This window comes from Salvelinus namaycush, chromosome 23, assembly GCF_016432855.1.
Source record: "Salvelinus namaycush isolate Seneca chromosome 23, SaNama_1.0, whole genome shotgun sequence".
Taxonomy (NCBI): Eukaryota; Metazoa; Chordata; class Actinopteri; order Salmoniformes; family Salmonidae; genus Salvelinus; species Salvelinus namaycush.
This window is the reverse complement of record NC_052329.1, coordinates 44,091,758-44,105,794: the sequence shown is the minus strand read 5'-3', so window position 1 is coordinate 44,105,794 and position 14,037 is coordinate 44,091,758. Positions and strand designations below refer to the sequence as shown.

The 14,037-nt window shown below is 42.6% G+C and overlaps 1 protein-coding gene across 2 annotated transcripts in view; it reads left to right on the top strand.

Annotated features, from left to right (window-relative positions):
* The window catches only part of LOC120018470 (S-arrestin-like), a 32,755-nt gene extending 20,520 nt beyond the window's left edge, over positions 1-12,235 (top strand). The window contains exons 8-16 of one of the 2 annotated variants that reach the window (XM_038961695.1): positions 1,838-1,973; positions 9,179-9,263; positions 9,359-9,431; positions 9,646-9,783; positions 9,918-9,995; positions 10,133-10,147; positions 10,314-10,366; positions 10,888-10,897; positions 11,593-12,235. In XM_038961695.1, the coding sequence (XP_038817623.1) occupies positions 1,838-1,973; positions 9,179-9,263; positions 9,359-9,431; positions 9,646-9,783; positions 9,918-9,995; positions 10,133-10,147; positions 10,314-10,366; positions 10,888-10,897; positions 11,593-11,683 (679 nt within the window). In that variant the 3' untranslated portion in view covers positions 11,684-12,235. The remainder of the gene's footprint in view (positions 1-1,837; positions 1,974-9,178; positions 9,264-9,358; positions 9,432-9,645; positions 9,784-9,917; positions 9,996-10,132; positions 10,148-10,313; positions 10,367-10,887; positions 10,898-11,592) is intronic. The other variant, XM_038961694.1, reaches the window with a different exon arrangement.
* Positions 12,236-14,037: the final 1,802 nt, after the last annotated feature.

Below are 14,037 nucleotides of genomic sequence, written 5' to 3'. Positions count from 1 at the left end.
CTCGGTGTAACGCTCATTCCTTCGATGATAAACGCAAATCCGACCATCACCCCTGGTGAGACAAAACCGCGACTCGTCAGTGAAGAGCAGTTTTTGCCAGTCCTGCCTGGTCAGGCGAAGGTGGGTTTGTGCCCATAGGCAATATTGTTGCCGGTGATGTCTGGTGAACAAGCTCAGTCCGATGATGCTGTGACACACCGCCCCCAGACAATGACGGACCCTCCACTTCCAAATCGATCCTTCTCCAGAATACAGGCCTCGGTGTAACGCTCATTCCTTCGATGATAAACGCAAATCCGACCATCACCCCTGGTGAGACAAAACCGCGACTCGTCAGTGAAGAGCAGTTTTTGCCAGTCCTGCCTGGTCAGGCGAAGGTGGGTTTGTGCCCATAGGCAATATTGTTGCCGGTGATGTCTGGTGAAGACCTGCCTTACAACAGGCCTACAAGCCCTCAGTCCAGCCTCTCTGTCTGAGCACTGATGGAGGGAAGGTGTTATGTTCGGATGTACCAATCCTGTGTAGGTGTTGTTACACATGATCTTCCACTGCGAGGACGATCAGCTGTCCGCCCTGTCTCCTTGTCACGCTGTCTTAGGCGTCTCACAGTACGGACATTGCAATTTATTGCTCTGGCCACATCTGCAGTCCTCATGCCTCTTTGCAGCATGCCTAAGGCACGTTCACGCAGATGAGCAGGGACCCTGGGTATCTTTCTTTTGGTGTTTTCCAGAGTCAGTAGAAAGGCCTCTTGTTCATTGAACAAGCATGGGAAACAAAGTTATTTGGATTTTTATGAATTATCTTTGAAAGACAGGGTCCTGAAACAGGGACTCTTCTTTTTTGTTGTGTTTATATTGTCTTTAGTTACTCTGGATATTTGTGTATTCTGGTTTACTGCACTACAGGTCCAAGTCATTGCATTTCAGATTTTAAAAAATATATATATATTTCACCTTTATTTAACCAGGTAGGCTAGTTAAGAACAAGTTCTCATTTGCAACTGCGACCTGGCCAAGAAAGCATAGCAATTTGACACATACAACAGCACAGAGTTACACATGGAATAAACTAAAACATACAGTCAATAATACAGTAGGAAAAAAAGTATATTTACAGTTAGTGCAAATGAGGTAAGATAAGGGAGTTAAGGCAATAAATAGGCCATAGTGGCGAAGGAATTACAATATAGCAATTAAACACTGGAATGGTGGATGTGCAGAAGATGAATGTGCAAATATAGATACTGGGGTGCAAAGGAGCAAGATAAATAAATAAATACAGTATGGGAATGAGGTAGATAGATGGGCTGTTTGCAGATGGGCTATGTACAGGTGCAGAGATCTGTGAGCTGCTCTGACAGCTGGTGCTTAAAGCTAGTGAGGGAGATATGAGTCTCCAGCTTCAGCGATTTTTGCAGTTTGTTCCACTCATTGGCAGCAGAGAACTGGAAGGAAAGGCGACCAAAGGAGGAATTGGCTTTGGGGGTGACCAGTGAGATATACCTGCTGGAGCGCGTGCTACGAGTGGGTGCTGCTATGGTGACCAGTGAGCTGAGATAAGGTGGGGCTTTACCTAGCAGAGACTTGTAGATAACCTGTAGCCAGTGGGTTTGGCGACGAGTATGAAGCGAGGGCCAACCAACGAGAGCGTACAGGTCGCAGTGGTGGGTAGTGTATGGGGCTTTGGTGACAAAACGGATGGCAGACTGCATCCAATTTGTTGAGTAGAGTGTTGGAGGCTATTTTACAGATCACACTAGAATCTAGTGTTATACTGCATGACAATTCTTCCCCAAGCCACCAGGCAACTGAGTGTTGCTCTTTGCCTCCCACAGGAGCTCTGTGCGTCTGGCCATCCGTAAGATCCAGTACGCTCCGGAGGATAATAAGACCATCCCGTCCTCAGAGATCACCTGTGAGTTCCTCATGTCGGACAAGCCCCTGCATATGCAGGTCAGCCTGGAGAAAGAGGTAAGTTGTCCTTCAGAGAAACCAATCAGTCAGCATCAGCCCCTCACCATGGGCTAGAATTGTAGGAGAAAAACCTTTGAACACAGGGGAGTGACAGCAGGCCTGGAAAGGCCAGATTTAAAATGAAGAGTTTCGTTCCAAAGTGCCATATCCACCAACCTTTCACATTTTGTGTTTTTTCATCAGAAACGTTTGGTTATATGTACCTTCGTGTGTGTGTGTAAAATATTTTTGTTCTCAGATTTTTATTTATAGATTTTAGATAAAATCGTAGGGTGTATAAATTATAATGGTTTTCAAATAACTGCCCTTTTTCTGGCCCGCAAATTGCTTTTTATGAACGAATCAATCCAGAAAACATCTCTGTGGCCCTCCGCTGAATTTTGAAATCCCAATGTGGCTGGAATGGAATATTCGTATCCTGTATATGTGACTGTGATCTGTGGTTGTCTCGCCTAGTGATCTAAAGATCAATGGACTAACTGTAAGTTGCTCTGGATAAGAGGATCCGCTAAATGACTAAAATGTTAATATTTTACATACAGATCTCATATTTTACTGTATTGTTTCATTACAAAAAAATACATATACAGTTGAAGTCTGAAGTTTACATTAAAACTTGTTTTTCAACCACTTCACAAATTTCCTGTAAACAAACTATAGTTTTGGCAAGTCGGTTAGGACATCTACTTTGTGCATGACACAAGTAATTTTTCCAACAATTGTTTACAGACAGATTATGTCACTTATTACAATTCCAGTGGGTCAGAAGTTTACATACACTAAGTTGACTGTGCCTTTAAACAGCTTGGAAAATTCCGTCATGGCTTTAGAAGCTTCTGATAGGCTAATTGACATCATTTGAGTCAATTGGAGGTGTACCTGTTGATCTATTTCAAGGTCTACCTTCAAACTCAGTGCCTCTTTGCTTGACATCATGGGAAAATCAAAAGAAATCAGCCAAGACAAATAATTGTAGACCTCCACAAGTCTGGTTCATACTTGGGAGCAATTTCCAAATGGCTGAAGGTACCACGTTCATCTGTACAAACAATAGTACGCAAGTATAAACACCATGGTATCACGCAGCTGTCATACTGCTCAGGAAGGAGACGCATTCTGTCTCCTTGAGATGAACGTACTTTGGTGCGAAAAGTGCAAATCAATCCCAGAACAACAGCAAAGGACCTTGTGAAGATGCTTGAGGAAACAGGTACAAAAGTATCTATATCCACAGTAAAACGAGTCCTATATCGACATAACCTGAAAGGCCGCTCAGCAAGGAAGAAGCCACTGCTCCAAAACCGCCATAAAAAACAGACTACGGTTTGCAACTGCACATGGCGACAAAGATTGTACTTTTTGGAGAAATGTCCTCTGGTCTGATGAAACAAAAATAGAACTGTTTGGCCATAATGACCATCGTTATATTTGGGAGAAAAAGGGGGAGGCTTGCAAGCCGAAGAACACCATCCCAACCGTGAAGCACGGGGGTGGCAGCATCATGTTGTGGGGGCAACATCTCAAGACATCAGCCAGGAAGTTAAAGCTTGGTCGCAAATGGGTCTTCCACATGGACAATGACCCCAAGCATACTTCCAAATTTGTGGTAAAATGGACAACAAAGTCAAGGTATTGATTGGCCATCACAAAGCCCTGAGCTCAATCCCATAGAAAATTTGTGGGCAGAACTGATAAAGCATGTGCGAGCAAGGAGGCCTACAAATCTGACTCCGTTACATCAGCTCTGTCAAGAGGAATGGGCCAAAATTCACCCAACTTATTGTGCGAAACTTGTGGAAGGCTACCCGAAACGTTTGACCCAAGTTAAACAATTTAAAGGCAATGCTACCAAATACGAATTGAGTGTATGTAAACTTCTGACGCACTGGGAATGTCATGAAAGAAATAAGCTGAAATAAATCATTCTCTCTACTATTATTCTGACATTTCACATTCTTAAAATAAAGTGGTGATCCTAAGTGACCTAAGACAGGGATTTTTTTCTAAGATTAAATGGCAGGAATTGTGAAAACCTGAGTTTAAATGTATTTGGCTAAGGTGTATGTAAACTTCCGACTTCAACTGTAGTACCAGTCAAAAGTTTGGACACTATTTTCTACATTGTAGAATAATAGTGAAGACATCAAAACTATGAAATTACATATATTTTAGATTCTTCAAAGTAGTCACCCTTTGCCTTGATGACAGCTTTTCACATTCTTGGCATTCTCTCAACCAGCTTCATGAGGTAGTCACCTGGAATGCATTTCAATTAACAGGTGTGCCTTGTTAAAAGTTCATTTGTGGAATTTCTTAATGCGTTTGAGCCAATCAGTTGTGTTGTGACGAGGTAGGGGTGGTTACCTCTGCTGCAGAGGATAATTAAGTTCATTAGAGTTAACTGCACCTCAGATTGCAGCCCAAATAAATTCTTCACAAAGTTCAAGTAACAGACACATCTCAACATCAACTGTTCAGAGGAGACTGTGTGAATCAGGCCTTCATGGTCGAATTGCTGCAAAGAAACCACCACTAAAGGACACCAATAATAAGAAGAGACTTGCTTGGGCCATGAAACACGAGCGATGGACATTAGACCGGTGAAAATCTGTCCTTTTTGTGTGATGAGTTTTTGGTTCCAACTGCCGTGTCTTTGTGAGATGCTGTAACGGCTTTCTTCCATAGGTGAAGGAGAGGACCAAAGTGCAGCGCGGCTAGTGTTCAACATGTTTAATAAAAGAACAAGTGAAACACTACAAACAACATACAAAATAACAAAATGTGCAAAAACCGAGACAGACCTATCTGGTGCAGACAACCACAGAGACAGGAAACAAACACCCACAAAATCCCAACACAAAACAAGCCTCCTATATATGATTCTCAATCAGGGACAACGATTACCATCTGCCTCTGATTGAGAACCATATTAGGCTGGACATAGAAACAGACAAACTAGACACACAACATAGAATTCCCACCCAGCTCACGTCCTGACCAACACTAAACAAGCAAAACACATAATAACTCTGGTCAGGACGTTACAGATGCAGAGTAGGTGAACGGATGATCTCCGCATGTGTGGTTCCCACCTTGAAGCGTGGATGAGGAGGTGTTATGGTGCTTTGCAGGCACACTTATCAGCATGGCTACCACTGCATTCTGCAGCGATACGCAATCCCATCTGGTTTGCGCCTAGTGGTACAATCATTTGTTTTTCAACATGGCAATGACCCAAAACACACCTCCAGGCTGTGTAAAGGGCTATTTGACCAAGCAGGAGAGTGATGGAGTGCTGCATCAGATGACCTGGCCTCCACAATCACCCGACCTCAACCCGTTTGGGATGAGTTGGACCGCAGAGTGAATGATTATTTATTTTTTTACCTTTATTTAACTAGGCAAGTCAGTTAAGAACAAATTCTTATTTACAATGACTGCCTACCAGGGAACAGTGGGTTAACAGGGGCAGAACGACAGATTTTTACCTTGTCAGCTTGGGGATTCGATCCAGCAGCCTTTTGGTTACTGGCCCAACACTCTAACCACTAGGCTGCCTGCTGCCCCAAAACACACCAAAAAAAGCAGGCAACAAGTGCTCAGCATGTTATTCTAAAATGTGGAACATTTTAGAAATAAAGAAAAACCCTTGAATGAGTAGGTGTGTCCAAACTTTTGACTGGTACTGTATATACAGTAGATGTCATAAATGAATAATTTGTACAGTTCTTCATAATTTTTTTAAGTTATTTGTTAAATTTTGACTGTATAAAAGAGTTTATAGGGTTTTGCAACAAAACCTGATTTATGTCTCTCTGTGATAGATTTCAAACAAATACATGTATGCCATTGAGCAACCCCATGCCATGATAAGGTGGTAAAAAACACCAGTCTCTTTCATAAGTTCTTTAAAACAATAAAAGCTAATTTACCAAAATGTCTGAAAATGGATATATAGTGTTTTGGAATGAAACTCTTCAAATGAAAATGAAACCAAAACCTCTAATGAAACTGTCATAACTGTCTCTGTCTGTCTGCCACTCTCACTCTCTCTTTCCAGAGTTGTGGACTCGAGTCACATTACTTGGATTCGAGTCTGACTCGAGTCACAAATTTGATGACATGAGACTCGACATGATATAAAATAACTTGAGAGACGACTTTGACTTGAGACTGATGACTTAATCTGGCCAGGTTTTGCCATGTTTTGTCACTCATTTTGTGGCACAGTGTTTATCTCCAAGCACGTCAAGACAGTCGTGAAGAGGGCACGACAAAACCTTTTCCCCCTCAGGAGACTGACAACATTTGGCATGGGTCCTCAGATTAAGCGACCACTCTTAATTTTTTCCAGAGCTGTATTAATGTAGCCTACTGATACACTAATGATAGTGAGTATGATACGGTTTAGAGCAGGAACCTTCAGGTACAACTTCAGAGCACCAACCTAAACATGTAGGCTATGATTTTAGATTAATATGTACTTTATTTATGAGATTATCAGTAGGACTGTAATCGGGGGGCATACAAACGATGACTGCACAAGTAATACAAATTTAAGTTTAGGTTATTTACAATGTTAATCTCATTCTGCAGAGCAACTAGGTGCAGAGAGAGAGAGGTTCAGAGCCCAGTACAGGGAAAATAGAAAGGGACAGCGAAAGCACTGAAAATCCATTTGATTATTTTGCCTGTCCTCAGTCCAAGGATTTTGACTTTTTTCAGTACCACCCAAAACAAACCCCTCAAATAGTAATTCCCAATGTATTCCACTCCAAAGATGTGTCGTGGCTGAATCAGATTTAGCTAGGTAACATAGATAGATAAGATGTTATTTTCATCATATGCTTGTGAGATACTTGTCATTAGAATGGTGCCCTTTGGACTATAGGGTTGGCAGTGCATTTTCCCTTCTGAGCTAGGGCTTAGTCACTTGGGGCCCAGAGAGGGGAGAGGTCAGGCTTGTCTTCATATGTCAATGTATCTGTTAAACCATGTGGTGCTATGTAGAATATCAGAAGGGGAGGAGGACAGAATGGAATATTGTTTTCTTATGGGAATGTGTCTGTAACTATTCCTAAACCATGTGAAGGGATGGCGTTATTAATGGGGAACGAGTTAGTTATCTCATACAATGTCTGTACGCCAGTCACTCCCTACTTTTCTCATGGGGGGAAGGAGTAAGGCAGTGTTTAGAACCATTGTATGTCCCCTCTGAGGTTGCCCTTATCTTGATCTGATATATGACCTAAGAGGCTCACTGTCTTCAGTGAGTTTGTCCAGGTTTGGGAGTATCTAGACTTGACAATTGATGTATGCCATTGGATGAGGTGATGTTGTGGTACCAAGCATGAGATTGAAACCTCGTCTTAGAAGACCAAACTGAACGATAATTTATAGCTAATGTTATCTAGCTATGGGATACTCCTCTTTCAAGTAAAAAGGTTCTTTGTAAGTTGAGAGGGGTGTATCTTGGCTATAAATGAAACTAAGAATTGTTTTGTAAGGACTCTCAGATCAATTCAGTGTCTATAAATGAATTCTCTGAGTCAAAAAAGGGCTTTGGTGAAGCTCATATAATATTAAAGATGGACTTGATAATATAACTCTGACTTGTGTGTGTGGTTGGCTCTCTCTCTCTCTCTTTATTGAGTAATACAGGAAATTACCACGACAGATGGCACAAACAGAAAATGGCTGACATACAATGAAGTAACTCACTCCTCAGTATGTCTTGCATTCGCAAAACCTTCAGCCAGTGATAGTGCATTTATCAAAGGAGGCATGTAGGCCTGGAAACATGCCCATCAGAAGGTACAGGAACATGAGAGAAGCAAGACCCATAGAGAAAGTGCAGAAGCCTTTTTCCTCAGAGCCAGCAAAGCAGACATCTGTACCCTTCTGAGTGATAAGCAAATGTCAGTTCAACGAGACCAGGTCAGAAAGAGGAGGCAGGTCATGGAACGTGTGATTGATGTCGTTAAAGTTATTGGGAAATGTGAGCTACAGGACACAGACACGAAGCTGCATATAACTTCTAAAACATGGCTGACAATCATGGCTAGTTTTTTGAGTTTATATTGTTACTAGTGGTAATTACTTACTGGTTACTCTGAAGTAGCTATGCTCTGACTCTTCCTTAACAGGCTGACAAGGGTGAAAGAACATTTGCTGTGAGTTAAAGCTTTTGTACAGAGGCATGTTTTTTGGACTTTCATATTATACTTGCAGTTATGTAGCCTATGTTCAATTTCATTGACATGGTGTATAGATGTGTTTGTGTGCTGTTGGCTTTGTGGACACCAGTGAGGGAACATTGTAATCTAATATTTTTTGTAGAGGAGTGCTTTTTCGACTTTTGTATTATACTTACATTGTTGTAGCTTATGTTCAAGTTCAGTGAATGTGTGTGTGAGACGCTTTTTGATACTTTTGATATGCTTGATGCTTGAATATACAGATAATCATTTGAGCTAACTGTATTTCTTTTTCTCTTTTTAAAAAGTGTAGGCTAATTGTTTTGTGTGTCTAGCCTTGTACATTTGTATGTGCTATGATTGGTGTATTCCTAGTGAGTGTTTGAGGGTGCACCCATAACCATAGCATACCTTAAACTCAGTGTTCAGATAGGCTACTTGTTGGTCAGTCCCAAATGTTTGTATTTTGTAATGTGGATAACTTTCTTCCCAGATGAACATAGTGGCCACATGTATAACTAGTTTGGTACCCGTTACATCAACAAATAGGGTTAGCCTACAAAATTAGCGTTCTGGTGGTTTGCGTGAACAGGGTGACCTGGGATGGAGTCAAATTCCCGGCTTGAATTATTGTTTCAGTCCGCCCCTGATGATACTATAACGTTGATCTTATGGAATATAAATCCCTGCATCCACAATTCCAGCAAAGAAGAAGAATACTTATATTTTCCTTTCAGATTACGAAAATGTGTCTCTTGCTTTCAAACCCGGCTCAGCCACAGTGCAGCACCCCTAGAGCAATTTTTTGTTGTTGATTTTGGTGCCTTGCTAAAGGGCACATCTGGCTCGACTTGACTTGCTCTTAGAATAAACGACTTGGACTTGACTCGAGTCTTGACCCGTCATACTTCGGACTCGACTTGAGACACGGACCTTGTGATTTGAGACTTGCTTGTGACTTGATTAATAGTGGCTTGGTCTGCCGCTTTCTCTCTCTCCCTGCAGACATACTACCATGGTGAACCAATCAAGGTCAGTGTCAACATCAACAACAGCTCCAGCAGATCACTGAAAGACATCACTGTTGCAGGTGAGAGTGTTGTTGTTGTTGTTGTTGTTGTTTGGTGGTGTGGTGTTTTGAAGTGACCTACTATATATGCTCATTCCGCCTGCCTTCTTCTACAGTGGAGCAGGTGACCAACGTGGTACTTTATTCCAATGACAAGTACGTAAGGGCAGTTGCCCTAGAAGAGACCTCGTAAGTATCAATCAATCAATCAGTCTCTTGTTCAGACAATTTAATTGGATTTAATTAAATACATTCCCCATTGAATAACTTTCTACCTCTGTGTAGATTTTCTCTTTATGCTACCTTTATTGCTGGTGATTTTAGTTTTTTGGTCAAATAAAGTTGCGTCATCAAGATGGTGGAATCACAAATAAGGCAATGTCTTCCTATGTTTCATCCACAGAGATACAGTGCCCTCTGGAACAACCCTGAAGAAGGTGCACACCCTCATTCCTCTATTGGCTGCCAACAAGGAAAGACGAGGTATTGCGCTGGACGGGAAACTGAAGCACGAGGACACCTGTCTGGCTTCCTCGAGCATGTGAGTGAGCATAACTATGCTCTGCTGCTCTACGATCTGACACCGGTTTACGTTTACAAGATGGCAGCAGAAGATCTCTAATATTCTGACCTGCCCCCCACCCTCCCCTCTCTCCACCTCTCTCCTGCCTGAAGTGTGAAGGAGGAAGTCCTAAAGGAAGTGCAGGGTATGCTCGTGTCCTACAAAGTGGTGGTTAGGCTCAATGCTTCCGGGTGAGTGTGAATCTTCTATAGCTAGCCATAGCATATCTACCACAACATAATCTAAGCCCCTATGTTAAATATGTGAAATAATACCACTTCATTTAACCTTCATTTAATCACCTTCTTTCCTGATCTATTCTCAAAAGGATGGTGGGATCTAGGTATGTGTGATTTCAACTAAATATTATTAAGTAACTGGTTCCAGAGGCTTTTTTTTTACTCAACTTTTTTTTATTTTTTTACAGTACAGTCACTCAGTCAGTAATAAAAAATCAAGTTTGTCTGTCATACCTATTTTCATTTTTGTGAATGTATTTTTTGTTCCAGTGAGGTTGCAGTGGAGGTTCCATTCCGGCTCATGCATCCTAAACCTGACCCAGGTTAGTTCAGGGCCTCTTAATCCCCAGCCTCTCTCTTTATGGCCACTATGTCCAATATGTCTTTCACAAAGCTCTCCACCTACACCACCCTTCACTCTCCCTTCATCACCCTCCATGCTTTCCCTCTCAGAGCCCTTGATGACTGACTAAAATCTGGAAAATCTTCTGGCCTTTTAAATAACTGTCTACTGCACACCTTTCAATCACTGTCAAGCTTCTATTAGAACAATTTGCAGTCCGTTTCAAGCAGTGTTCAGAGGCCAATGTATTTAATCAGCTTGTCTTATTGCTGATTCCTCTAATTACTAAATCTACCCCAGTGACCCCACTGCTGTGTAGACAAGCTTACATTTAGCATTTGTAATGTCCACACATACCTAATACGCCTCTATCCAGATTACATTTAGGCCTATATAGAGAGGACACAATCTCTTCTGATGACATTCTCTTATGTTATCCCTTTATGATGACCACTGTCTTTCCATTCCTTTTCCGTACCTGGATCTGTTTGCATTATACAGCTAAGGAGGGGTAAGCCGCTCTATTTACGTTGTTTTGTTGTGATGTCATTTCATGCCACGCCCTGTTTTTGTGTGTGTGTGATCCATAGAAATAGAAAGACATAGAATGTAATGCTGAACATCAAGGTTTTACTTCCTAGCATGGGTACACTCAATATTGCCACCAGTCCGCCGATCACGGATTTTTGACTTGACTGTGGATGTCTGTTCTATGGATTTTATTTCTGTGGTGTGATTCCTCCTGCTTGCCTGCTGCTCCTATTATTCAGTGTTAGATCCCTTTGTTTTGCATTCTATTTAGTGTCACTGTGCGTCCTCCTCTTCCCATAGTCCAATAGGACTTGGCTAAATTGAAACGGTATAGTGTCTGTCACTGAATGCTTCGCTGCCCAGTTTTATAACCTCCCTTGTCCCATTTGTAATTTTCCGAAACTGTGTCCTCATCGCTGTTTATGGGCGTGTGCGTGTGTGTGTGCGCATGCATGTCAGTAAGACCTGAGAGTGGTGAGAGACCTGACTGACTTTCTCTTGGACTGATACTGATGTCTCCTTGTCTCTCTCTCTCGCTGTCTCTCTGTCTCTCTCTCTGTCTCTCTCTCTGTCTCTCTCTCTGTCTCTCTCTCTCTCTGTCTCTGTATCTGTCTCTGTCTCTGTCTTACTCCACCTCTTCAAATCGTTAACTCAACACTATGGCTGTGCTGGCAGTGAGTCCGATGACATGGTGTTCGAGGAGTTCAAGAGGGTCTACCTGAAAGGGGTCATCCCTGATGATGATGAGTCACCCACCGAGGCATGAGCACGCTGTCCAAGGAAGCAGAGCTCTTGCATGGGTCAGCCACACTGTCCCGTCATGGCCAAGGCCTAATGTACAACATCAGCTGGACGTCACAGCTTGAAATGCTGAGGGTCATGAAGAACCAAAAATGCGAGATGATGTAGAGAGCTTTTAAGAATTGTCTGCTTATGTAACGTTGTCACTTGTCTGCTTTGCTGCATGACTCATTGTTCCATATTGGTCAGGTTGTTATTGTTAAAGAGATGTGTTCTAAATTACTTACCTGGTAAGATAAAGGCAAATCAATAGATAAAATAAGATTACTGTAGATGTCATTGTATTGCCATTCAGTACACCGGTAGACAAATCCAGACCTAAGGCCTATGCTTTATAGTAATGTTCACTGTTGTATTGATGTACTGTACATTATACAGAATACATCTGTACTGAATCACTATAGACTTGAATTTTTCTTTCACATTTTATTTGCGATTTTCTTAGGGAACAAGCATATACAGACATCGAAAAACATTTTCATAAATGTGATGGAAACCCAGTGGGTGCCTGTGATATGGGAGAAAGGGTTTGCTTTCTGACGCTTCAAGAAGGTGGCACTACAATAAACACCCTGGCTCCTACAGAACACACTCACTCATTCCCTCTTCTTTTATCAGTCCTTTTCTCTCCTTTATCTTTCATACAGAAGCTGTTCTGTTGCTGTCCGTCGACAGAACAGCACTTCCACTTAGTTACTACTTAGGCTGAGTACACCTGACCTCTTCCTTTCTGTCTAACATTACTGTAGCTACACGGCTGTGCCTGCTCACGTATCCTTCCACCGCACTGAAAGACAGACACAACTATGCTACTTTCTCTTTCTATAGATCCATCAGTGGTTCTTCAGCAGATCTCTCAGATTGAGAGGGAGCCTCTTTGAACTGTGTCTCTGATGTAAACAAGGTGTATCCCGGTGACCGCCATGATCAGTTTACACTGACAGGAGCACTACTTTGTGTGGAGGATTTTCTAGTGACTACCCTTTTGTAAGACATGTTCAGATACCAAAGAAAATAATAACTGTAAGAAGAATACAAATCCAGTCGCATACAAACCCACACGCAAACTGATATAATATTTAATGATGTTAGCTTAAAATAACAATGCACCAACGGTTATCCCAGGAGACAGATTGAGGCCTTTTCATGTGGGTTTCTAGCAATGTTTCAATTGCACATGTTGATAAAAACAAAAAAACTTTCCAGAATAGCTGATTCTGCCAACACACAGAACAAAAACGCAGCAACGAACAACACTAAGCACAGAACTAAAATACTGAGGGAGAGGGCAGAGAGCTTAGTTGAAATACAGTTCCAACATTAACTGTTTGTGTTATGCTGGAGAGGCCAAAGTAATAAGAGGGTAGGCAAATATGTAGATCGAGTAGCTAGGTGCTTTTTCAGATGGCTATTGGCACTTTTTCATAAGGGTTTGGCAGGGATGGTAATCTATGGGGTAGGGGTAGGGCCCTCCGTGTCGCCCCAGGTGTAGTCTCTCTCGACTAGCACGACAAACTCTCGACCCTAGGTAGCCCCAGGTAGCCAGAGAAGGTGCTGCTGGCCTCATTGCTGGCGTACATGCCGTTGGTGATTGTGTCCTTCACCAGGGAGAAGACCACAGGAATGTTGGGTGATGGGAAGATGGTGTTAAGCGCTGCAGAGAAAGCGGAGCAGAGCGGTTGGAGCAAGGCCCTAGGATTCCCATTATACCCATCTCTCCTTGGTCTCCCTTCTCCCCAGCTATGTCCTGGTCTCCCCGGGGACCCACCTCACCCTGTTCTCCCTTCTCTCCCTGGGGTCCCTGCTGCCCATCGGTTCCATCAGTGTAGTTACACACGCTCTCAGCTCCATGCTCTCCCTTCTCACCACCAGCGTCTCCCTTGGGTCCCTTAACCCCAAGTTGCCCTGCTACCCCGGGCATGCCCTCTGGTTTCTCCAGGTCCAGTCAGGCCAGCTTCACCAGGGGGTCCCTGCGCAGAGTCACATGTAGTGAGACACTGACACTCGTTACCCTTAGGCCCCATCTCTCCTGGGCCATCAAGACCATGGTCCTCCTTGTCACCTGAAACATGAACCATTAGATGTCAACAGGAGTCCAATACAGTAGCTGAAAAGTTCTGCAACTTCTTATAATGTTAGAACTCGTTTTGAGCATGGACTATCCAATTAGCATTTCATAGTATAATCCAGCTATAATTGCAATTTAAACTCACCTTTGATCCTGTGAATCCCAAAAGTTCTTTGTCATCCTCCAAACCTTCATCTCCCACCTGAGGGTGGGACACCGAGAACAACAGAGATGAGACATTGGTACATGTG